This window comes from Helicoverpa armigera, chromosome 25 (assembly GCF_030705265.1).
Source record: "Helicoverpa armigera isolate CAAS_96S chromosome 25, ASM3070526v1, whole genome shotgun sequence".
Taxonomy (NCBI): Eukaryota; Metazoa; Arthropoda; class Insecta; order Lepidoptera; family Noctuidae; genus Helicoverpa; species Helicoverpa armigera.
The window spans coordinates 4,062,913-4,088,525 of NC_087144.1; the positions used below are offsets into that span (position 1 = coordinate 4,062,913).

The following is a 25,613-nucleotide window of genomic DNA, read 5'->3' on the forward strand; positions in this document are numbered from 1 at the left end:
GAGATTTGAGAAGGAATCCGATGGCAGCGACCGATTTGATGACGCGTAATAATCCTCTCCTCTCGGTATTCTTCATAAATATTACATACAAGAGAAAATAAAAAATATTCTTATACTAGAAGCACTTGCAATTTTCATTCCAAAACCATTATTATTTTAATTTATGATGCTTTTATTTTTGCGTAAATGGAAACGTTAATGTTGACAGCCAAGATAAACGTCAATAATGAAAATGTCAACTGCTGCTTGCTTGTTATTGTATTTTTATTCGTTTTTAAACAATAATTTTAGTTTTAAGTAAATAACAATGGTAGTGAACGCTCCAGACTCGCCTGTACAGGCTGAAGTGATATTCGTAATAGAGGCTACGGCTGCTAATAGCGCGTATATAGGAGAACTGAAGACAAATTACATAGTCCCCACATTAGAGTAAGTAATCATCCTCTTTGCTGCATTTTTAAGTTCTCGGAGCGTTAATAATGACTAGAGCAATCGTATAAAGTAGGCTGCACACAGAGTTAATGCTTGATAATAATGTATAATTAATCAGTGAGGTGATTTAGAACCTTACAGTGAATCAAATCATCATCAATGCTATCAATGTTTTTTGTCATATTTTCAACACTTACCGAGCCTATCACTGATGGAAAACATCAGCAATATGTCCATAATATGCTTAATTAAATATTTTTATCCCCAGATATTTCCATGGAGGGCCATTAGAGGAAGGAGGTGGGAGTGGGTCAGTGTATGCCATAGTTACATATAAAGCTGCTGACTGCCACCCTGGAGTTCCTGTGGCCACCTTCGGACCCTACACAAGTCCACAATCAGTTGTGGAAACTGTTGATAAAATACAGTAAGTGGGGCTAAATGTAATATTGTGCAAATACTCACTTAAACAGTAGGTGTGCGGGACAATACGAATCGTAAAATAATTACGCGAGTGCGGAACAATATGTGTCGTGAATAATTATACGATCGAAGTGATTATGTTTCAATATTTATATCTTAATGTTTTAATGTTTGTTGTTTGATAGTCTAATAACATTTGTAAAATGACTAGGTCAAATTCACTTTATAAAGTAGTATAGGGCCCAGACCGCACGCCAAAACGCGTGGGCCAATAAGAAGCAAGCGTCGAAACAAGAAATTTGTAAATATTTTCTTATTGGTCTAATTTAACGCGCTCTGATTGGTCGACCAATCAGAGCTTTAGAAATAGTTTGCCCAAAATTGTATAAAATGAGAGCCATTGTAAGCCGCTGGAGCAGTCGGCAGGCAACATTTAAAGAATAAACAGAACTGAAGAAAGCGACCGAGCAGTGTTTTACTTCACCAATCCAGTACAGCAAATGTATCCAGTACATTAGTGGTCCTTCGAGCCGGATTGTGAAGAAACTCGTCTCGTCGAAGTCAAGCTCGTCAGCTGCAAGATGCCAGTCACACGCTCCGAGGGGAGGGGCCGCAAGCCGTCGAACACGCAGCCAGCACCGTCGTCGCCCGCAGAAACTACAGAAACTTCAGCGACCGGTACCAGCACGGAAGCCACCACGACACAGACGGGGACAACTGCCACGGAGGACTCCGAAGAAACGACAGCCTCTGGGACGACCGACCCTACCACTGTGACCTCCGCCGCCAGCGTCTCGACCGCCGCCGCCGCCACAGCAGCCGCCGCCGTGCCTCCCGCACCGGCTGCCACCGCCCCCCCCGCCGCGGCCGCCAAGCCGCCCTCCTTCGCGACTACGCTCACCGCATCGAAACAGCTGATGAAGCCGCCTACCGCTGCCACGTCGAAAAGTCGCCGTGAAGGTGACGCCTCAACAGTCAAACGAATCGTCAAGAACACCGCCGAAAACAAGAAGCCAGCTGATCCGCCGCTTCCCGCCCCTAGCAAGAAAGGGGGTGAGGGGGGTTCAACGTACAGCAAGTCGAAGAAAATCTCCAAAGCCAAGGAAGAGTTGCTACGCCTTCAGGTGGAGCTGGCAGCAGCCCGCCTGGCCGCACTAGAAGCCGAAGATACAGAAGAGGAAGATGAAGAGGAGGAACAAGACCCTCTACTCCGAGGTCAACGCCCGCGTCGACAACTGGTTGGACAATCAAGTGGCCCGTCCCGTCTTAGCCATCGCCAACGAGCCACACTGCCCTCCGCCGCAACCGACAGTCGTCCGCGACGTCCCCCCGCAGCCAGAAGAAACTCATCGAGTACCGGCGGGAGGACAAACCGACCTCACCCTCTTAGCAGAAGCAATCACCAAGGCTGTCAAGGCGGCTCAGCGACCGAAGTTCATCGAACTACCTATATTCAGCGGGTCACATCAAGAGTGGCTGCCTTTCCGCGCCGCCTACTACGAGTCTGAGTCAACATTCAGCATCGTCGAAAACATCAACAGATTAAGAAGAAATCTGAAAGGAAAAGCAAGAGAAGCAGTTGAAGGGTTGCTCATCACAAACACGCACCCTTCAGAAGTTATGAAGACATTGGAGTCAAGATTTGGCAGACCAGAATCCATCGCCATGTTAGAAATGGAAACACTTCGAAGCCTGCCACGCCTCTCCGAGTCGCCGAGAGACATCTGTATATTCGCCACGAAGATTTCTAACGTCGTCGCAACACTGAAAACACTGGGTTGTTACAACTACATGCACAGCCCGGAACTCGCGAAGACACTGGTGGACAAGTTAACACCGACGCTACGGTACCGTTATTACGACTTCTCGTCGACGCAACCAAAAGAAGATCCCTGCCTCATCAAACTGGAGAGATATCTCAAGAGAGAAGCTGAGTTATGCGGGCCTTACGCATTACCCGAACAGGTGGCAGCACTATCTACGACTGCGCCTACGAAGAAAACACAACGAGTCACCAACGTCACAGAAAAACGCTACACGCCGAAATGCTTCGTGTGCGACGAAACAAATCACACTAACATAACCGAGTGTGAAACTTTCAAGAAGATGGAAACTGATTCAAGATGGGATACAGCAAAGTCCAAACGCCTCTGCTTCAGATGTCTGCGGTATAGGAACAAGACTCACCACTGTCGTGCGCAGCCATGCGGGGTCAACGGCTGCAAGTACACGCACAACAAACTGCTTCATCAAGACAAGAAGTCAGAACAAGCTGAAAAGACTGAAAATACAGAAAATGAATCGAAGACTGAAAGTATCAACTCGGCGTGGACAGTCAAGAAACAGTCTTACCTGAAAATCCTGCCAGTTCAGGTGAACGGACCGAAGGGAAGCGTCAACACGTTCGCGTTAATGGACGACGGGTCAACGGTCACGCTCGTAGACGATGACGTCGCGGCGAGCGTCGGTGCGACAGGGCCATCCGATCCACTGAAGCTAGAAACTATAAATGAAATGAAGACGGCCGAATCTGCGTCACGAAGAGTTACTATCGGCCTCAAGGGGAAAAATAAATGCGAAGAAACAGTACAGGCGAGAACAATAAGAAACCTACAAGTGTCCTCCCAGCGGGTGCCTCAAGAGTTGGTGGAAAGATGTCCGCACTTATCTGACATCAAAGACCACCTCGCGTACGCCAACGCCAAGCCCCGCATACTTATTGGCCAGGACAACTGGCATCTTCTGATCACTGAAGAAACAAGAAGAGGCGACAAAAACCACCCGGTGGCATCACTCACGCCACTCGGATGGGTACTACACGGCAGTCAAACAACAACACTCGGCCGGAAGATCGACTTCGTCTCTCACGTGACAGAAGCAGAAGATGACCTAGAAAGCCTGGTCAAGAGGTACTTCGAGGTCGACGCCCTCTGCATTAACCCGAAGAGACCAAAATCAGATCCAGAGGAAAAAGCGCTTCAGATACTGGAACAGAAAACAGAAAAGGTCAACGACACGCGTTATCAAACCGGCCTGCTCTGGAAGAAGGAAAACATCACGTTACCCGATAACTATGAAAACTCACTGAAAAGGCTCTACAACATAGAGAAGAAGATCGACCGTGACCCCGCCCTTAAGAAAAAATACGTCGAACAAATGGAAGCCCTTATAGAGAAGGGTTACGCCGAGCCCGCGCCACGTGAGAAAACTCCTGATAAAACATGGTACCTGCCTCACTTCGCGGTCATCAACCCCATGAAGCCAGACAAACTGCGAGTAGTTCACGACGCCGCCGCCAAAACCAGAGGTGTAGCACTCAACGATATGCTACTGAAAGGCCCGGATTTACTTCAGTCTCTACCGGGCGTCGTCATGCGCTTCAGGCAACACCTCATCGGCGTCACAGCAGACATCAAAGAAATGTTTATGCAGGTGAAACTACGAGCTGAAGATAGAGACGCGCTGCGGTACTTATGGCGCGGGGAGCGCCGCGACGATAAACCTCCGGAAGAATACCGAATGACATCACTGATATTCGGGGCGTCAAGTTCACCGTCAACAGCGATTTATGTGAAGAATTTGAACGCCAAACAACACGAGGTCACTCACCCCGAGGCCGCAGCTGCTATTGTAAATAAACATTACGTCGACGACTACCTAGACAGTTTTAGAAGCCTGGAAGACGCCATACGCATATCTACTAGTGTGCGTGAAGTACACAAGAAGGCTAGCTTCGAGCTGAAGCAATGGAAGTCTAACTCAGCGCCACTCCTGGAAGCCCTGGGAGAAGAAACCCAAACAGGGAACCTGGAGCTGTATAAAACCAAAGAACAGACCGAAAGAGTACTGGGTGTCATCTGGAGAATGAAGTCCGACGAGCTGACCTTCAACCTGAACATGGCCAGAATACCTCCAGCACTCGTCGAAGGGAAACGACCGACTAAACGGGAAGCCTTGCGTATCGTGATGTCGCTCTTCGACCCGCTGGGGTTCGCTTCGCCTGTCACTATCCGGGCAAAACAGCTGCTCCAAGAAGTCTGGCGCCGAGGCACTGCATGGGACGACTACATAGATCAAGATCTGGCCGAGCAGTGGGAGTCATGGATGGGACAGCTGAAAAGTCTCCACGACTTAACCATACCACGACGCTACCTGAAATACAGCGACGCCTCCACGCTCGAGCTCCATGTATTTAGCGACGCCAGCGAGTCCGCCTATACAGCTGTCCTGTACTGGAGGGCAGTGACCTCCGACGAAGAAATCGGCATATCCCTTATCATGGCCAAGGCGAAAGTGGCGCCACTGAAGCTCACCAGTATACCCAGACTGGAGTTGCAAGCCGCAGTCATGGGTACTCGACTCGCCGACGCCGTAATCGAAGAACACGAGAAAACCCGACCGTAAGGTATTCTGGACCGACAGCCGAACAGTACTCACATGGATCAGAACGGGGTCACGGTCATATAAACCGTACGTGGCCCACCGACTCGCAGCAATAGAAGACAGTACTAAGGTCAATGACTGGCGCTGGATACCGACAAAACAAAATGTCGCCGACGACGCAACAAGAGACGTGCCAGCCGCGTTTGATAAAAATCACCGGTGGTACAAAGGGCCAGACTTCCTATACCTACCGGAAGACTCGTGGCCTACAGAACCCGCACCACCTACAACGCTCGAAGAAAACTGTGAAGAAAGGACGCATCACATAAGCAACAAACGAAAACACAGACTAGCCGAGAGTCTGCCTGACCCGACGAAATTCTCCAACTGGGACCGCCTCCGGTACGCAACCGCACGCGTGCTTCAGTTCATCGACCTCTGCAAGACAACTACACAAAAGGTCAACTACCGACGAACCAAGAAAACAAAGAAGCGGATCCTGCGTGGAAGAGAACTAGAACTGCGACGGAAAAACAACAGGCGCCTAGACCAAAGAAACAATCGACACTCGACCTACGCCCTGTAACAGCTGACCTCCTTATAAGAGCTGAAGAACTTCTGATGCGCTCCACACAGGAAGAGACCTTCACAGAGGAAATCGATTGTCTTAACAGCGGGAAATCGATCGCCAAGGAAAGCCGCCTGCACCAACTCAGCGTCGAGTGCGTCAACGGCTCGCTCCGACTACGCAGCCGTATCCGAGCAGCAGAAAACATCAAGGAAAATGTCAAAAGCCCACTGGTTGTCAGCGGAGAGCACCCGACGGTGAAATTATGGATAAAGGCAGTTCACCGACAGCTTCATCACGCCGGCGTCGAAGCAACCATTAACGAGTGCCGCCAACAGTACTGGGTGCTGCGGTTGCGTCCTATAACACGCACAGTTATCAAACAGTGCCTCTTCTGCCGCATGAAGACACAGACGCCGCCGTACCCGAGAACCGGTGACCTGCCAGCGTGTCGCTTAGCTCACCATAAGCGACCCTTTACATTCACCGGAGTAGACTACTTCGGCCCCCTCTCCGTGACCGTCGGACGCGCCAGACAAAAAAGATACGTGGCCATTTTCACGTGTCTCACGACGCGAGCCATACACCTCGAAGTTGCCGGCTCGCTCAGTGCCGACTCAGCAGTGATGGCGGTCAGGCGGATGATCGCACGACGAGGTTGTCCGACCGAGATCTGGTCGGATAACGGCACCAACCTGAAAGCTGCTGACAAAGAATTACGACAAACAATCGACGCAGCCACAGCGGAGGAAGCAGCCAAGAAAACCATTTCCTGGCGCTATATCCCGCCTGGAGCACCGTTTATGGGCGGCGCCTGGGAACGCATGGTGCGCTCCGTGAAGAACGCGCTCGCAGCAACACTGCACGAGCGCCACCCCACCGAAGAAGTACTCGCCACTCTACTCGCCGAAGTAGAGTACACAGTAAACAGCCGCCCGTTGACACACGTCTCCGTCAACGCAGAAGATCCAGAAGCCCTGACCCCTAATCACTTCTTATTAGGGGGCCCAGGGCGCGTGCCACAGCCAGGCACATTCACCGAGCGCGACGCAGCTTCCCGATCCAGCTGGCGAGCCGCGCAGAGACTCGCCGACGTCTTCTGGCTCCGCTGGGTAAAGGAGTATCTTCCCGAGCTCCAACACCGGCGGGAGCCACACGGCCGGGGTCAAGAGGTCAAGGTGAATGACCTCGTGCAGATCGTCGACCCGAACCTGCCCCGCAACGTGTGGCTACGAGGACGAGTCGTCGCGACGTATCCTGGCCCCGACGACGTCGTGCGGACGGTGGACGTGCAGACCAAGGGAGGAGTGCTGCGTCGGCCGGTGAGAAAGCTGGTGATCCTGCCCCTGTCAACAGACGACGCACCCGCACCGGAATGAGATACGACTCAGTCGCACGGCGGGAGTGATGTGCGGGACAATACGAATCGTAAAATAATTACGCGAGTGCGGAACAATATGTGTCGTGAATAATTATACGATCGAAGTGATTATGTTTCAATATTTATATCTTAATGTTTTAATGTTTGTTGTTTGATAGTCTAATAACATTTGTAAAATGACTAGGTCAAATTCACTTTATAAAGTAGTATAGGGCCCAGACCGCACGCCAAAACGCGTGGGCCAATAAGAAGCAAGCGTCGAAACAAGAAATTTGTAAATATTTTCTTATTGGTCTAATTTAACGCGCTCTGATTGGTCGACCAATCAGAGCTTTAGAAATAGTTTGCCCAAAATTGTATAAAATGAGAGCCATTGTAAGCCGCTGGAGCAGTCGGCAGGCAACATTTAAAGAATAAACAGAACTGAAGAAAGCGACCGAGCAGTGTTTTACTTCACCAATCCAGTACAGCAAATGTATCCAGTACAGTAGGCTATTTGCTTACTGAATGAGTGTTAAGTACTAAGTTTGCTAATGAAACATTACAGAACATGCCTACTCTGCAGTAGAATAAAAAAGCATGTTCATTTATAATTAAAAAGCAGGATATAATGCCTCATGAAACATCCTCAGCAAATGGGCTAACTTACACTAAAGACTGCATTCCAGCTAACAAACAAACTCTTCAATACTAACAATACACAAGATAATATTAGTAAAGATTATAGCTATATAATTTCATTATGTTTTTTTTCCCATAACAGATACATAGGTGGTCATGCAGAGAGTCGAGCATGTGTCACAGAGGCACTCACGGCAGCGCTGGCTTGTTTTGATGAGCTCGGCAGAACAGATATACCAATACACGTTCTGTTGTTATGCTGTTCACCTCCTTACTCGGCATATGCTGGTGGTCTGGTTCCTGCAGGTGTGTAGAAAGCCTATTTATTATTGTAAAAAAATAAAAATGAATATGTAGTTGTTTTTTTAAGGGACTGTGAGAGTAAAGAACAGGAAGTAGGTTGCACTATCTTGTCCTGGTCAAATGCAAGTTTGTAGCTTGAAAAATTCAATATTAAGTTAATAAAACGCAGAATGACTTATAACTTCCTGTATAAATAGAAGGAATATTAAAGAAAGTGTTCTTGAAAGAAACCTAAAACAGATATGATGCAAAAAATAACAATTAATGTTTATTTTTATATTTTCATTGTTACTTGTCTGTAGTAATCTGTAGTAACTGATTGCAGATAAGTTAAAAAAAATAAAAGAAGCGGTTATCTTGTATGTGTCATTTTTATGCTGAATTCATAGTTTATCTCTCTCTCAGGTGCCCCAGCGACAGTAGAGCAAGCGGCGCGGCTGCTAGGCGAGCGCGGGGCGCAGGTGTCGGTGGCCGCAGCCCGGAGAGTGCCCGCACTGCACGCGCTATACGAACACGCGGGGGGAGAGCTGCATCAGGCGCAGCAGAGGAACTATGCTAAGGTAGGTACCCTTATCCTCCTGCCCTTATTTAATTTCATTTGTGGTCTCTAAGTTTTACTGGAGCTAGGAGGTGTCTTCCAATGTATTTTACATGGGGCGACAACCTATCAGATCTCAACTCAGTTTCCTGGGTAACCACGATACCCCTTGAAAAGCCAGGTTTTCAACTTTTTAGCCAAACAAATATAGTCATAAGTCAATTACAATATTAAGTTGGAAATTGACATTAGTCTCATACAAATAATATCAGATTCCTATCCGTTAATAACAAGGAGTATTGTTCTTAGGACCCGCGTCACTTGGTGCTACTCCGCGGGTACAGTCTGAAGGAGCGGCCGCCGAGCCCCGCGCCGCCGCCCGTGCCCGACATACAAGCTGATGTCTACGGGTATGATGTCCTGACTTTTCAAGCAGGTTCTCAAAAAGAAATAGGATATTTTTAAATGTCTCTCAGTTATTTAGTGAGTTGGTATTACCTTCAGGGGTTTTACTAAACTTGGCAGAATATTTAGGCTGTGTCTGACAATTTTCACAAAAATAATCCGGAAATCTTGGGTCAAGATTTCAATAACGAAAGAAAGGAGAAGAAATCAGGTAAAGTACCTAAGGCGAAATATGGGCGTTAGATATCGAGCAGTTCAAACAGGTCCTGACAATATCCTCCTAACATCGTTATTCTGCCTATCTAAAATATAATATTCTTGTGTCCAGACAAGGTCGCGGCACCGCCGTGCCGGCGCGGCCCGGGGCGCAGACGTTCCCGCGGCCCGGCGTCGCCGCTACTGCCGGCGTGGGGCCCGTCGGCAATGTGGCGGGGGTACCCGGGGTCGCTGGCGTTGGTAAGTGTAACATACAAGTCCAATTTATTTGTTCTTATAGACTACTAGCTTTCGCCCGCGGTTTCACCCGCGTCCCGTAGCCGGATGGTGACAAAAACTATCCTAAAACCTTCTCCCAGGTCTAAGTTACCTCCCCTCTAATTTTCAGCCAAATCGGTCAAGGCGTTTTCATGTTTTGTCGTAACAACGGAAAGCGGGTTTCATTTTTATATATATAGATTAATGTACCTTTTATCATCCAACATAGCAATACCGCCAGCCTATTGGGTACACTACCGAGTGACAGCGATCAGAAACAATTTTCCGACGCCCTTTATTGATTTTAAGTTTCTTTTTTATGTAAATGCATGATGATGATGTCCTCCTAGCCGATTATCGGCCACGGCGACTGTTCTCATGTAAGGAGATTAGCCAACTGCGCAGGACATATTATAGTGGACAAGTATTTGCGCAGAGACAGGTGAGACACTCACTATTCCTACACTCTCATAGCGCGATGGGGCAACCCGACACCACCGCAGAGAGATCAGGCGCAGAACTGACATTTACGTGCTCTCCGATGCACGAAAGAAAAGACAGCCGAACAGAATGTTATTATGTGTTTCTTTGAAATAATGTACAGTTTGAGTATAAGATGATTTTAGCCGAATTCACTCAGAATAATTTCCTCTCTCAGGTAATGCAGCTTGTGGTCGCGGTGCCGGTAACTGGCTGGCTCCGCCTCGGGCCCCTCTCTACGCGAACAATTCTGCGCTGCTCACTCAACTAGCTCAGCCGTCCTACCCGCCGCCGCCGCCGCCGCCCGCACATGCCGCACAGGTTAGAAACAGATAATATCTATACTAATATTATAAAGAGGAAAACTTTGTTTGTTTATTTGTTTGTTTGGTTGTAATGGATAAACTCAAAAACTACTGGACCGATTTTTAATATTCTTCCACCATTAGAAAGCTATATTATCTGCGAATAACATAGGCTATATTTTATCCCGGTGCGGGCAGTAGTTCTCACGGGACGCGGGTGAAACCGCGGGAAAACGGATAGTATTAGATAAAAGAGTTATTTACTTTTACATTATATAAACCACTACGCGCGTGACGTTGCTAAACTTAAATCAACGATATCGGATGTTCGAAGTACTGTACCTAATTCCGATACATGAAAATAAAAATGGCGTCCAAGGCCGTACCGTTCTCTTTCTCGTATAAGGAGATCAGCCAACTGCGCAAGATATTATAGTGCACAAGCATTTGTGTAGACACAGGTGCACTCACTATTCCTTCACTCTCATAGCCCGATCGAGAGACATCGGGCGCAGGACCGACATTTACGTGCTCTCCGATGCACTTTGTGAATTTTCTAAAACCCACAAAGCGATTTCGGTCCGAGTTTATGACGTTGAAATAAGGTCCATTTTGGAACCACACTTTTTTTAGACAAATGTTTGACATATGGTTTAGTTTTTGTAGTAAGACCACTAATGTTTTTCTTCCCAGCGTATGCCATCGATGGTGACTCCCGGACCCTCAGGGGCGCAGCTGCAGCGCTCGTACATCTGGAGCGGCGTCATCGAGTGGATGGAGAAGGGCAAGCAGCCCGGAGACCAGCAGAAGACTACCAAGCACCTGCCTTGTCAGGTGATTGTCAACTTTGTAGCTTTGGGATAGAGTACTATTTTGTGTGGCATAAAGAGACAGAGCTCAATATAAGACATGTATTAACTTTGTCAGGTGACTGTCAACTTTATGTCTTTGAGATAGAGTATAATATAGTGTGAAGTGTGACGGAGACTACCAATCATTTGCCTTGCCAGGTGACTGTTAACCTTATAGCTTTTGTAGAATGTTGATTTTTGTGTAGCAGAAATTTGTAAAAAGGTGACGGAGACTACCAAGCCTAGCCAGGTGAGTGTGAACTTTATAGCTTGGGATAGAGTATAATTACCAGCGTATGCCATCGATGGTGACTCCCGGACCCTCAGGGGCGCAGCTGCAGCGCTCGTACATCTGGAGCGGCGTCATCGAGTGGATGGAGAAGGGCAAGCAGCCCGGAGACCAGCAGAAGACTACCAAGCATCTGCCTTGTCAGGTGATTGTCAACCTTGTAGCTTTGCGATAGAGTCCAATTTTGTGTGATGGAGGCTAACAAGCATCAAACTTGTCAGGTGATTGTCAACCTTATAGCTTTTGTAGAAGGTTGAACTTTATGTGGCAGAAGTTTGAAAACAAGTGACGGAGACTACCAAGCCTTGCCAGGTAAGTGTGAACTTTATGTCTTTGGGATAGGGTATAGTTATCAGTGTATGCCATCGATGGTGACTCCCGGACCCTCAGGGGCTCAACTCCAACGCTCGTACATCTGGAGCGGCGTCATCGAGTGGATGGAGAAGGGCAAGCAGCCCGGAGACCAGCAGAAGACCACCAAGCATCTACCCTGTCAGGTGATTGTCAACCTTATTGCTTTGGGACAGAGTACAATTTGTGTGAAGCATATAATGATTGTGTGACAGAGTTTAACAAGCATCAACCTTGCCAGATGATTGTAAACGAGGTTGGATTTTGTGTGGCTACATATTTGTTAATAAAAATTAAATTTATTACCTAACATTGATTCTTCAACTTAATTCACACCAATAGAACATATTTTTATTTGTTGACTCAAAATACCTCGGCCACGCCGTCATAAAGCTTTAAGTCGAGTTTAAACGAAGATTATTTTCAGCTGCCATGATGACTGAGCATGGAAAAAGGCATAGCATTAACACTTTGGGCGCTATAAGCTGCAAAAATAGCGGCGCCTAAAAAGGTTTTTGTAATTACCATTTTATGCGGCTTAAATTTATCTTAACTCTGATTTCTGATTCTGATTTCCCTTCCCCAGGTATCAGCCAGCACAAAGGACATAGAACCAGAACTCAAAGTAGACACCTGGCCGAACAAGTTGCTGATGCAGCTGATGCCGAAGCAGCTGATCAGCAACATCGGCGGCCAGTATCTGAAGGACAGCAAGTCTGTGCTGTTTCATTTGCAGCCCAGTGAGGCGTTGGATTCCTTGACTAAGGTCATGGTTAATGGTTTTGTGAGTATAGTTTTTTTGGTTTTATTCAATTATTAATTATAATAAAATAATAAGGGTAAGGTAAGGTTAAGTAAAAAAGTTAAGTAAAAAGGTATCGATATTTCTCGATTATGATCTCAGAAAAGTCGATGAGATGAGTCATACTTTTACACAAAAGTGGGAGAGTCCTTCTTTATCTAAATCTACAATGTCTTTTAAATATTATTATTATCAAAATATAGTTTTTTTTTACAGTAGCCATCAGAAAAAATAGCTATCCACTTGCTTTTTCGCTTACTAGAGATAAGAATTTAACATCACTTGCATGAGTCATCATCATCCTCCAAGCCTTTTTCCCAACTATGTTGGGGTCGGCTTCCAGTCTAACCGGATGTAGTTGAGTACCAGTGCTTTACAAGGAGCGACTGCCCTATCTGACGCCCTCTACCCAGTTACCCACATCACTTGCATGAGTCTTATGCCAAAATTCTCTAGTAAGCAAATCAACGGATAAGGTTATTGGAATCCGCAATTACTGGACTTCCACTGATAGTTGTTGTAAAAACGAAGCCTTTGTTTATTTTAAGTTATAGAATTACTACTATACTTAATGAAAATATATCTCCTTTTCAAGGCGGGTTGCGTCCACTTCTCCCCGATGCCGACGCCGCCGCAGTGCGACATCAAAGTGCTCATTCTACTGTATACGCCCGACAAGAAGGCGTACCTAGGCTTTATACCGAATAACCAGGCTACTTTTGTGGACCGGTTGAGGAAGGTAAGTGTCAAATATAAGTTACTTTTTTAAATACAGGATTGGTTATAGACATCTGATTCTTTAACTATGTACGTACAAACATTTTTAAGATATCAAATTCATAGTCAAATCTTGTTTCCAACTAGCTAGATTATTATATAGTTTTAAAAGCAGTTTATAAATATATGCTTCTATGAATAATTAACTTCAACTTTCATCACTTTAGCTACTATACATTATTTTAAACATCGCTTATAATCCTAACACGTTTTCACAGGTGATTCAACAACAGAAGATCAGCCAGATTATCAGCAAGCAGCAGCTACCGGCTGCCGTCAGTAACGCGGGCGGCATGGCGCAGAATATGCCTAATGCTACCATGGCTGGTAAGCTTATTAATATTTTGATCTTCTTAATATTATAAAGCTTTGGTGTTTGTTTCAAAATCAAAATCAAAAGTCATTTATTCAAAGCAGGCTGAAAATCAGCACTTTTCGAACGTCAAATTTACAAAAGACAGCCCCCAAAACGCTCGCCCTTCACCACTTCCTAGCAAAACAATTTTATGTTTCTATTCTTCTTCTTCACAACACACATGTCTCATAGTGAGACTACACTTTATCAGCCCAATATGACGTAACAGCGAGAGCACGGTCGGACGCGCTTATCAAGTCCTCCCGCGAGCAAGTTTCAGGGCACAGTGGACATGCGATGAGGTGGGACATGTCATGAATAGTCAGAGATTTTTTGGTTCTATATTTGGTTCTTTGCTCGAACATGTTAACCTCAGCGATTGCAGGTTTTATTTGAAAAATTCTTTCAGAGTTAGATTGCCCATTTATCACGGTGTATGTATCAAATGGACTTTGTCTACTGGGCACTTTTCATCCGGCTACATGACTCGGGTATAATAGCTGGCTGGTTAATGTTTGTTAAAAGAGAAGAAAAGAAAATAAACATTTGTACGCGATGCGTCACAGTGCAAACTGGTGGAATCTTGCCTTCATTTAAAGAATTAAAAAAATACAGTCGATCCTGGATAAGCGAGAGTTCAAGGGAGCACAATCTCATTCTCGCTTAAAGAGGATTCTCACTAACCCGAGTTTCTCGCTAATGCAGGTAGCGTTTCTCTCTTATAGGGGTACACAGCAAGAACAAATGTAGTAAATATGCACAACATATGTATATTATGTATGTACAAATATATTTTTAAATACTTACGAGAACAAAACAAACATTAATGCACTAAGTAATTTTATTTTATTTAGAACTTAATTACACTTTAAAGAATCCGTCAATTTCGTTTAGGTTTCTGTGTTTGTATTTCGAATGTTTTTCTCTAACTCATAAATTTTGTCGAATATTGCTTGATCAACATCCGCCGTGTACTCAAAGTATTGATGGATCGTCTCCAAGGCATTTAAAGCTAGCTTCATTTTAATCATCTTTATTTCCGTTTCCGGAAGCTGTGTTTCCTCTTCACTGTTATTCCCAGCAATACAGGTGTTCACACAATTCTTAACGATATCGTCGTCGGTTTGTTCTCGTTTTGACATGATGCAGAACTGAACTGTCCTTTGCAATTGATAACTATGAACTGAGTAATTCCGACCAACAGGATGGTACACGTTCACACGTGTCCGTTCCAAAATAATGCTATAGAATAACAATTTTATTAGTTTCACGAAATACAATAGTACAATATTGACGAGAAAACAATACAAAAAAACAATGGTAGCAAGTTCCACGAAAGTTAAGAATGAGTCATAAAATTGCAACTGTTAAATCACTACATAGTATAAAACAATGACGCTTTTTCTGTCCCCATGTCCCTTTGTACGCTTAAATCTTCAAAACTACACAACCGATTTTCATGCGGCTTTTCAGTCAGAGTGATTGAAGACGAAGGTTTATATTCATAACAACAGCCATTAAATAGTGGAGAAATACTGCTATCCCGTGCGAAGCCGGAGCAGGGGCCCGATTCTCCTAATTTTACTTAAGCGGCATACGATTCACGTTCGACTTGATTACGATTGAAGCGTATGTGGCATTCCGCTATTTTTTCTTTGAAATAAACGTTTTTATCCTTTTCTGTCATTCAATAATTAATCATTTTGTCGGCAAATGATTTACGATTGCAAAATGATTGTACAGCAAACTACCGTATAGACCAAAATCACCAAAATAGCAGACCGATCGCACACCAATCAAATGTCAATCGAATACGATTGGTCTTTTATTAGTAGCAGAATGCCCGATATGGTTGAAACTGCTATTGCGATTCGATTTCTATTCGATTTTGACATTATTAACTTAGGAGAATCGGGCCCCTGGTCGCTTGTTTGTAAATGAAGCTCGACTGTGGCTTATAGAGGTATAGACAAGTAACAGTCTCACTAACGGAGGTCTATGAGGGAAAAACGACTCTTTCTTACAGAGATTTCTGCTTCTCGCTAATAGAGATTTTGGGAGCTTAAAATGACTGATCCTGGTTATTACTCTCACTTATAAAATTTTGTTACTTATCCAGGTTTGACTGTATAATTTTTTCGACCATACTAGATATACAACCTTTTCCTGTAATTTGTATAGTTATCGGCACGAATCTTGAGCTCTGACCTACATCTGCGCAGGAGTGATTCATTAGCAAAGAACCAATCCCGAGTGACGCCTATGACGCGATGCACTGCGGGCCTCACTTCATACCACAAAAAGGATCCAAAAAATTGAAAGGTGAAGGTCTGAGCTCAAGATTCGTGCCGATAACTATACATATTTTACTATATGTACTTATATGTACATATGTATTTTGAACTGTGATGAATTTATATTTAATTTTCCCAGGTTCAAGCGCCATGTCCAACGCCGGCATGACATCGGGCGGGCTAGGCGCTGGGATGGCGGGTGGGATGCAGCCAGTGGGCAACGTGGGCAGTGTGGGCAACGTGGGCAATGTGGGCAACGTGGGGCAGATGCCCGGCCCCGGCCCCAGCCAGGGCATGGTGCAGTCGCAGATGCAGCAGCATCAACAGGTATAATGATAATATTTAAACAATTATGATACTAAAATTGGTATACCTTTGGACTTATGTTCGATGTGAGACCTATGTTCAGAAGTGGACGGCAATTACGGTTTAAGACATTTATTTCCCAAAAAGTATACAATTCACTTAATATGAGAAATACTAGTTAATCTTAGAACTAAATACATGTACGAATTACTTAAATTGGCTGATATGACTTTTAACTTCATATAAAGTAGATGAAATTGACTGCTTTATATAATAGATAGATAGATTATAGAGTGTGAGGCGGTACACTCATCTAAAATCAACATTAAGAAAAAGTTTATGCAGAATTCTTAACAGTGTTTTCAAATTAATCAAATTAATGGTTATCTATCTATCAAAACCCTTTTCTACCCTTACCTTCTTGTCATCGAGTGATCTACAAGCTTAATCAGCTAACATACCCGAGAGCCAAGAGACAAAATTTTCTCAAAGCCAAACTCCCTTATAAAATATATTTCTCTCTCCCCAGGGCATGATGATAGGCGGTTCAATCCAGCAGCAAGTACAACAAGTAGGCGGCAAGGGACCCCGCCCCGTCACACAACTAGACGGACTCGAAGCCGCCCGACAACAGAACTTAGAGAAAATACAACATCTACAGCAAACGTTAGAAGCCGCCCATCAACAAGAAGCACAGTTCAAGTCGCAGATGGACATAATGTCACACTTGCATGCCGCCCAACAACAGGAACAACACTATAAACAACTCGAGGTATGTAACACATAACATACAGCAAACGTTATAGGCCGCTTAACAACAAGAAGCACAGTTCAAGTCGAAGATGGACATAATGTCACACTTGCATGCCGCCCAACAACAGGAACAGCACTATAAACAACTCGAGGTATGTAACACGTAACAACAACAACAAGCACAGTTCAAGTCGCAGATGGACATAATGTCACACTTGCATGCCGCCCAACAACAGGAACAACACTATAAACAACTCGAGGTATGTAACACATAACATACAGCAAACGTTATAGGCCGCTTAACAACAAGAAGCACAGTTCAAGTCGAAGATGGACATAATGTCACACTTGCATGCCGCCCAACAACAGGAACAGCACTATAAACAACTCGAGGTATGTCGTATAGAGTCAAAGAAAAAGAAAACTATCAAAGGACAAACGCCAGCTCTTCAACCGTCCTCAATCTGTCAAATTTCTTTAATAAATTTTCAACCTTATCACAATAATTAGAAGGTTAATGTTCGATTGGTAAAATAAATTTTACCGATACAATAAGCCGAGGTTGTAAAGCGATGAAAAGGTGTTTATTGTCTCAGAGATGATATGAATGAGAAGGGAGTGAATTCATGAAGTCAAAGTCAAAAACATTTATTGAAAGTAGGCTAGTTTTTAGCATTTTTTCACGTCAAATTTACCAAACCCCCACCACTCACACAATTCCTAGTGTTATGGCTAGGAAGAAGAAGCGGTGAAAAAAAAGCTTCCCAGCAACACAGCTGTCTATTACAATGACGAGTTACAGAAAGGGATGGAAGCGGTAAACAAATTGCGCCAACTCCAAATAAAAAGACGCAAATTGCAAAAGACGTAACGTGCACATGAAGCCACAAAAATCGTAATTTTACTTTTATAAAAATAATATTACAGGAGCAACAACGCAAACACCAGCTACAGCAACAGTTGCAGCAACAGATCAGAGGAGCCCAGGGTGCCACACACCCGCCTCGCATCATGCGTCCGCTGTTGCCGTCCAACCCGGGCTTAAGGCATCTGCTGCAACAGGTAAGTGGGACTAGGGTAGGGATATAATGCGATAAAAATAATAAACAATCTTTATATGACGTTTTACGTAAATACATAATTAAACAAATAAAGTACTGCTTAAAATTATTAACTTGATATCGACTCCTAGCCGCATTGTTCTTTTGAGCTGGATTTTTATGTAAAAAGTCATATCTAGGTAGTTTATTTTTAGATAAACGCCTACCCAAATAGAGTCTAGCTTAGTCTACTCATATTAGGCACTTTAAACAACGCATATTATCCCAAATAATTTAATAAAGTATAAAATATATTAGAAACATGCAATACAAACAGTATAACGTATGTTAGCCATAGATGCAGATAGCCTAGATAGAATTTTAGGATTCAAATGTAAATATCGAGTTTCTAGCATATTAACATAGAACTTAGCTGAAATCACCTCATGAATATTGATTTAGTTTTAAACGAAGTGACTTAAAGCAACCATATTCGGTAATCATCTTTTGCTCACTAACATTTTAAACTCAACTTTTAAGTCATTTTCAATTGCTTTGCTTTGAAATCAAGTAAAATAAATTTTTAGTAAAATTGGTGTGAGAACAAAAACGGCTTTTATGTTTTTTTTTTTCTTTTATTTCGGGCAACTAGGGTCCATATGAAATACAAATAAACATACTCCATACTTGACAAAACTTATAAACTAGAGCATAGAATTCTTATAACGACGTTTAAAAACACTTAAGTAGAAAATGACTTTGAAGTTGATGGTCTATGTGTAGAAGCCCTTTTTATTTGACACCATTGCAATTGATCAACTAGTTTAGTTTTAGAGTTAGGCTTACCCAAACTATAAAAGGTTACTTCTATTTAACCCAAAACATTTCATCTTGTGCACCCACAATACGTGTTACTCAACATACTTTCCTTCCGATTGCGATACCTTTCGTTTTGACATACCAATGAAAAAAATCATTAATTTCTATATCAATGAGATAAGTTCAGAAAAAATAACTTGCAACATACAGTCAAATCCAAAAGCCGATGAACACTCTAAAATTGCACATGACCTTTGTAAAAAAAAAAACATCTGTCTTCTGCGAAAAGTATGGCACTTGGATATCCATTGTTCAAGCGATTGGGTTGCCTTCATAACATAGTTGTAATATTCACCTTCATAGAGCCTTTTCAGATGTGGACGAGTTCATACTAACGCTTGTCATCATTGCAGCTTGTTTTAACATGCCGTGCTCAATTCTTAACACGATTGAGCGTAGTTGAGCGTCATGGTTCTAGATTTTTTTCTAAGTTGAGTAAAACGTGAGAAGTTAGTGCCAAGCAGAACGTGAGAATTTCTATGTTGAGTAAAACTTGTGGTACCTAATGCTATTTTAAATAATATTTCGCATATTAACCTAATTTCTTTTCAATAATATTTCTTACACAGAATCTGTATGTTGATATTCAAATCCTATGAATCCTAGTAAAATCTATCACTAAATTATTGAATATATACACAAACACAAAAGAAAAACGAATATTGCACTAAAACCCCACGTGACGCTCAACTTACGTCCCAACGTGACGCTCAACTGCGTTCACACTCAGACCACATGACTGAGCTCGGCTCAGCTCAGCTGACGTCACGCTCATACCACGTGACAGCTGAGTGTAATGTTTTAGCAACAACAGCAGCCGCGCGGCGCTCGGCCTCACATGTGAGCGACTGGACTCACGCACTTAGTCGCACAAGTAATGCTTCAACACCTTCTATTACTAATTTTGGGGAAATAACATGTATTTTCAGTGCAAATAAATTATTTCGCGTCCCACATAAAAAGTTTTAAGACCACCAATTATCTCCACTCAATCGATTCAGCCCACGGAGGAGAAAAGACTAGCGGAGGTGCCCTAACGTAAAATCTCCTAACAAAGCAGCGCGCCAAAATTCGGGTGAGCGGGGGACGAGGAACGTTACTGGCTCCACCCGCGCTACACCCTTATACGCCTTTTATGGGAAACCACCCATTTTTTGTAAATCCATCTAGCGTGGAATAGGATAATTAAAATCTAACCCTAAACTAACATCGACCACTAGTGACATACTCAAAAGTAAAGTAAATACTCAAAATTAATAATTCTTTAAAAATAGGAATTGAATTAGAAAGTTTGAAGAAGCATTCATTTGAAATGAACGAAGAAAAAGAGAGAGATAAAAAAGTTAAAAAATTAATTGTTATATAAGTATTATTTTGTGCACAGAACTTGCCCCACAACAATTTATTTACTCCCCCAGAAATGAAATAATAGAATAGAAATGAAATGGTATAATTCTACTAGGAATCATTAAACGGAGACTCGATGAAAAATCATTTTTATTCACCACGGGTCTTAAATACCCCCATGGTGTAATTTCAGTATCAACTTATGTCCTTCTGTTAGTTCATCTACTAGCCACTATGGCATCACAAGCACGAAAATTTGTTCTATTTGTTCTAGAACTGTGCTACGATGACTGTTGTTATTTCCGATGTTGCCATATAACGAAATTCACCAAGAAAAATGGGAATTAAAATTATAGGGACAGTGTTTATCAAATTAGAGTTTTCACAACTGTATCATAACGGCGCATCCACTAAATAGCAGACAGAATCTATAAAATGTTTCATTTGCTTTGCTATAACTTTTTTTGGCATTATATTTTTTTTTACTTTCATTACAAAAAATGTTCTATATTTAACGGGCTATCTAGCCATATAGGTCTCGTTCGTGGTGGACATTTGGACCGGAATCGCCCATTGTCCTTTTCGTCACATCTTATATTTGTTATAAACTTTTGGAGCCATTGCAAAAATACTGTTTTTATAAAATGTACTTAGTCTTAGATCTTATTATATGTAACTGATCACAACGACGCAGACTGGTTACTAAAAGAAATACATAGAGTTATGATTAATTTTAAGATAATTGCACCTTTTTAATTAAGACCTTTTTTAAGAATGGGTGATTGAATTTTCGATGCCTGGTAATTTTGTAACGGGTCTCTCTTTCTTGATGAACATAATTTTACTTCAAATATACGTAAGTCGACTACTTACCGAAAGATGGTGTTTTTATAATTTTAAATTTTCATGATAATATATCATACGTTTTGGTTTGTAAATAATCTATAAAAAAACTTGTAGGATGCAAGGAAAAATGTAGCTGCTTTTTAAGGCAAAAATTGGTACCAATAATATACATTGATTCAAGATTCATACGAAAATAATACAAATTCACTTGGAGGTTCTAGAAATGCAGCTATTCGACGACAGATGTCTCTAGCAAAAAATATGTTTTAAAGTTAAAATATTACTTACACGTTAAATGTTATCCTATGGTATGTTTGAGTTTGGATCCTGAGCAAATTCTACAATTAATGATAGCGCATTTCATCGTTTTAATCGAGTAACAAATAAAATCTGTTGAAATTGTGGTAAAAATACAACTATGACAAGATGTCAGTTAGATGTGAAGGACGGTATATGGGCGGTGTTCAGCCACGCCTGCCGTGACGTAGTCGTGACGTATTTGACCTACCTGAAGGCGCGTGACCTACCTGCGTTAGGGCATCTCCGCTAGTCTTTTCTCCTTCGTGATTCAGCCATTTTTAACAGACTTCCCAAAAAGGAGGACGTTCGCAATTCGTCGGGATTTTTTTTTCTTCAGTAAAAACTTTAGTAAAGAATTATTTTATTTATATCAAAGTTATCTTTTATTTTATTATCAAGTAAGCAGTGGCGTAGCGTGGGTATCTGCCGCCCGGGGCAATTGTCGATTTTGCCGCCCCTCCCCGTGTATTTTTTTTAACAAGTGTTACTGGCCGTTTGTAATTTTTAACCGACTTCAAAAAAAGGGATTTTTTTGTATCGACGTTAAAAATCATCAAATCCCGCTGTGGGTTAGCAGCGGTGAGGGAGTGTCAGACTCTTACTGACTAAAAATCCGTCGTGTTCCGTCGAAGGCCTTTTATGTTCCAGAGCCGCGGTAACTCTTTCGAACAACCCGCAGCCCCGGCAGAAGAGGGAGGTTCTCAAGTAGACTTTTCTTTTATATCTTTGTTACTTGAATTCTCGAAGGTTTTAAAGTTCGAAATGCGCGAGCGAAGCGAGCGCGAAATTTTTATCGGACTGAAACCAAATATTACGTAAAGCCCAAACATACTTAACTTTCTGTTTGTTGATAGATGCAAAAATAAGGGCATAACGTTTTTGCATACGCGAGCGAAGCGAGCGCGAAATTTTTATCGGATTTAAAACAAAAATTACGTAAAATTTAGCCCAAACGTACTGAACGTTTTGTTTGTTGACAAATGCAAAAATAAGGGCCATAATATAGTTTCTGAATACGGGAGCGAAGCGAGCGCGAAATTTTTATCGGACTTAAACCAAATATTACGTAAAATTTAGCCCAAACGTACTTAACTTTTTGTTTGTTGACAAATGCAAAATTAAGCGCATACAGTTTCCGAATACGCGAGCGACGCGAGCGCGAAATTTTAATTATTTTTTATTTAAGACTCAAAACCAAAATTACGTAAAATGTAGTGTCACGTGTGTTTTAGGTACCTGACAATAATTAATTTTAAGTTTAAAAAGTTTCAACTTTCTTGTTTAATGTTTTGTTATTGTTAGACAGTTTTATGTAGTTGCGAACAATTTTTTTTTAATTGGGTAAATTTTGCCGCCCCCTAAAAGCTGCCGCCCGGGGAATTTGCCCCCCTTGCCCCCCCCACGCTACGCCACTGCAAGTAAGTATATTAATGTTATTTGTACTACAAAAGACATGTTATTATTCCAGTTTTTATGTTGCATGCTTGTTTTATTGGTTGTACCATACCTACCTTATATGTAAATACAATTAATAGTTTCATTAACACCCGCTTCTATTAGAATCATCATTCAACCTCACGTCATTATATCGGATCGTAAATCCTACTAATATTATAAACGCGAAAGTTTGTATGTATGGATGTATGGATGTATGGATGTTTGTTACTCTTTCACGCAAAAACTACTGAATGGATTTTAATGAAACTTTACAATAATATAGCTTATACATCAGAATAACACATAGGCTACAATTTGTAAACATATTGTTCGAAATACTAAACCTGCGCAGACGAAGTCGCGGGCACCAGCTAGTACATAATAGTTTCCAGGGAAGATTTTTACTGTAATTATTGTTTGTATAGTTTACAGGTATTTAGTGCTTTATAGATATTATCATTTCGAAACAAAATTTCTTCTAAATCTGTTGATTACTTATTTAAACGTTTTAAGATCTCATAATATGGAGACAACATTTTTTGTGATTGTGTCCTTGGGGATGTTTTCCTTTGTTAAATACCTCCCATATTAAAATCAATTTCTGTTCCTAGCAGCCGCAGTACAGGCCCGGGGGCGGAGCACCCCGGCCGGCGTCGCAGCCCCAACAGTTTGATGACGTCAACAACTACTCCGATTTTATATAGACTAAATTAGTAAATTTTTGGATGATTTAGGCCCAAGTTCTCTGACAACATATACTTCTGATTTTCTTAAAACTGTTTACTTTGAAAATTGAACGTAAAAAATCTGTTGTTTTAAGAAAATTTACGTTTTTTTGTCCTTCAAATTGGACCTAAAAGTATTGATTTGTAATGTGGAACGTCAAGTTTTGTGAAATTAAGTATACATATTTGAACGATCTATACAAAATAGTTGCAAGTTAAGGAAATGGATCATAAATAATTGTTGATAAAAACTGAGGTATACTGAGGATGTGTATGTATTAAGTCTGTTTCCAATAGTGAATATGAATGTTTATACAAAATAGTAATTAAGGAATAAATGAGTTTTTACATACTTTTGGTTTTCATTTAATCTATTCAGCGACTTTTGGCGTTCTGGTTGCTAAGTTAGTTTTGCCAACTTGAGTGTTTAGCTACTTTTGAACTTTTAGAACGTGTAGCGAATTATGGCGTTTATAATGTCTATTATAGGAATTAATGGAGTCTTCGTTGTGCACCACTTTTGGAAATAAGAAATTATAATTTAGAAATAAGTTCTGGGAATAAGATCCGTAAAACGACTTAAGGAGTAGACTGTATCTACACTTGCAAAGATATGGGAACTATTATCATCACCTGTCTAGCCTTTTCCAAACTATGTTGGGGTTGGCTTCTAGTCCAACGGGGTGCGGCTGAGAACCAAGATATGAGAACTAAAAGTATAAATAAAAGACAATGTAAAATATCTCCTTATGTATTAAGTATTTGTTTTCCAATTAAGTATACAAGAATACAATTATACAAACACTAGCAGTCTAGTTAGGTTTAACTTTTGGTATAAAACTCTGGCACTCATAGACAATTTTGTTTTATATCATAGCTACAAGGAAAGCGTAAGAACCATAGAGTAAACTCTTCCATTGCTTTATGTGGTAGTAACGATTGTTAGTAAAGATTTTCAATTTACTAAATATATTAGGGCCTTTACTAATACGAAAAAGGCCTTTTCATATTGTGACAGTTATTAGAAAGACAACCAACTGTTTACCAATTTCCTTGTATTTATGATAAAAAAGAAGCATAAATAAGTACAGTGAACGTCAAAAGTTAATGATTTAAGTTTCAAGTACCTTACCTATAAAAACTTGCTAACAATATTTTTGTACATCTATTTAATAGAATATTATAAGATTCTAATGACTACTATCACTAAAATAGATTTAGAACTGTTACACGCTTCTTAAATATTACAGTTTTTAGTCGAAAGTCATGAACTTTTGCTATTGACTGTACAAGACATTATATTATTTCATACCAGTGACAATAATATACATATACGTAAAGTAGACAGTTATAAAAAATATAATTAATTAAAAGCAAGGCATATTATAATTAACAACTAGCTAATCATTAATGACATTATATGCAGAACGAACAAAAGGAAAAAATTCTACAACTATTTTATTTAGAAATGTCTTCGCCGTCACAATTTGCATACATAAGCCTAGGACGCAGTGAATGGTACTAAATATATTTATGCTAATATTTGAATAAAAGCAATACATAAATTATTTGTATACGAGTGATCGATAACTCGAGAACAAACCGCGTCTATTTTCGACCTTATTCTCTCCCAAAATAAGGTGCAAAATCGCACAAGTCGAGTTTACATATTATCTATACATATAATAAATCTGTAAAAAAACTGTGTCTGTACATTGAATATATTAAAAAAATAATAATTGGGTGGGGTTTAGAAACAGTAATGGAGCACAAATCCAAAAAAAAAATTCTGTCTGTATGTCTGTATGTCTGTTTGTTTGTACACGCTAATCTTCGGAACTACTGGACGGATTTCAATGATTTTTTCTTTGTTGTATCAGTATTAAGCCTGGTCAACATATAGGCTATAATTTATCTTCGAAACTTGAAGACCTGATGCAGAACACCA

The 25,613-nt window shown here is 41.6% G+C and overlaps 1 protein-coding gene across 4 annotated transcripts; it reads left to right on the forward strand.

Annotated features, from left to right (window-relative positions):
• Nucleotides 1-202: 202 nt before the first annotated feature.
• Nucleotides 203-24,017, forward strand: LOC110377646 (mediator of RNA polymerase II transcription subunit 25). 4 transcript variants are annotated; one of them, XR_010277736.1, is made up of 16 exons: nucleotides 203-429; nucleotides 701-859; nucleotides 7,951-8,114; nucleotides 8,517-8,671; nucleotides 8,959-9,059; nucleotides 9,383-9,510; nucleotides 10,187-10,329; nucleotides 11,007-11,147; nucleotides 12,391-12,588; nucleotides 13,202-13,345; nucleotides 13,602-13,710; nucleotides 16,172-16,359; nucleotides 16,868-17,351; nucleotides 18,019-18,153; nucleotides 19,816-19,884; nucleotides 23,552-24,017. XR_010277736.1 is itself a non-coding variant. In XM_064041390.1 (15 exons), exons 1-15 carry the CDS (start codon nucleotides 308-310, stop codon nucleotides 23,642-23,644), a joined length of 2,223 nt encoding a protein of 740 aa, XP_063897460.1. In that variant the 5' UTR covers nucleotides 203-307; the 3' UTR covers nucleotides 23,645-24,017. The 4 variants fall into 4 exon arrangements, 1 of the variants encoding a protein (XP_063897460.1); XR_010277737.1 differs by having other exon boundaries at nucleotides 23,555-24,017; XR_010277735.1 differs by lacking the exon at nucleotides 19,816-19,884 and having other exon boundaries at nucleotides 23,555-24,017.
• The last annotated feature ends 1,596 nt before the right edge of the window (nucleotides 24,018-25,613 follow it).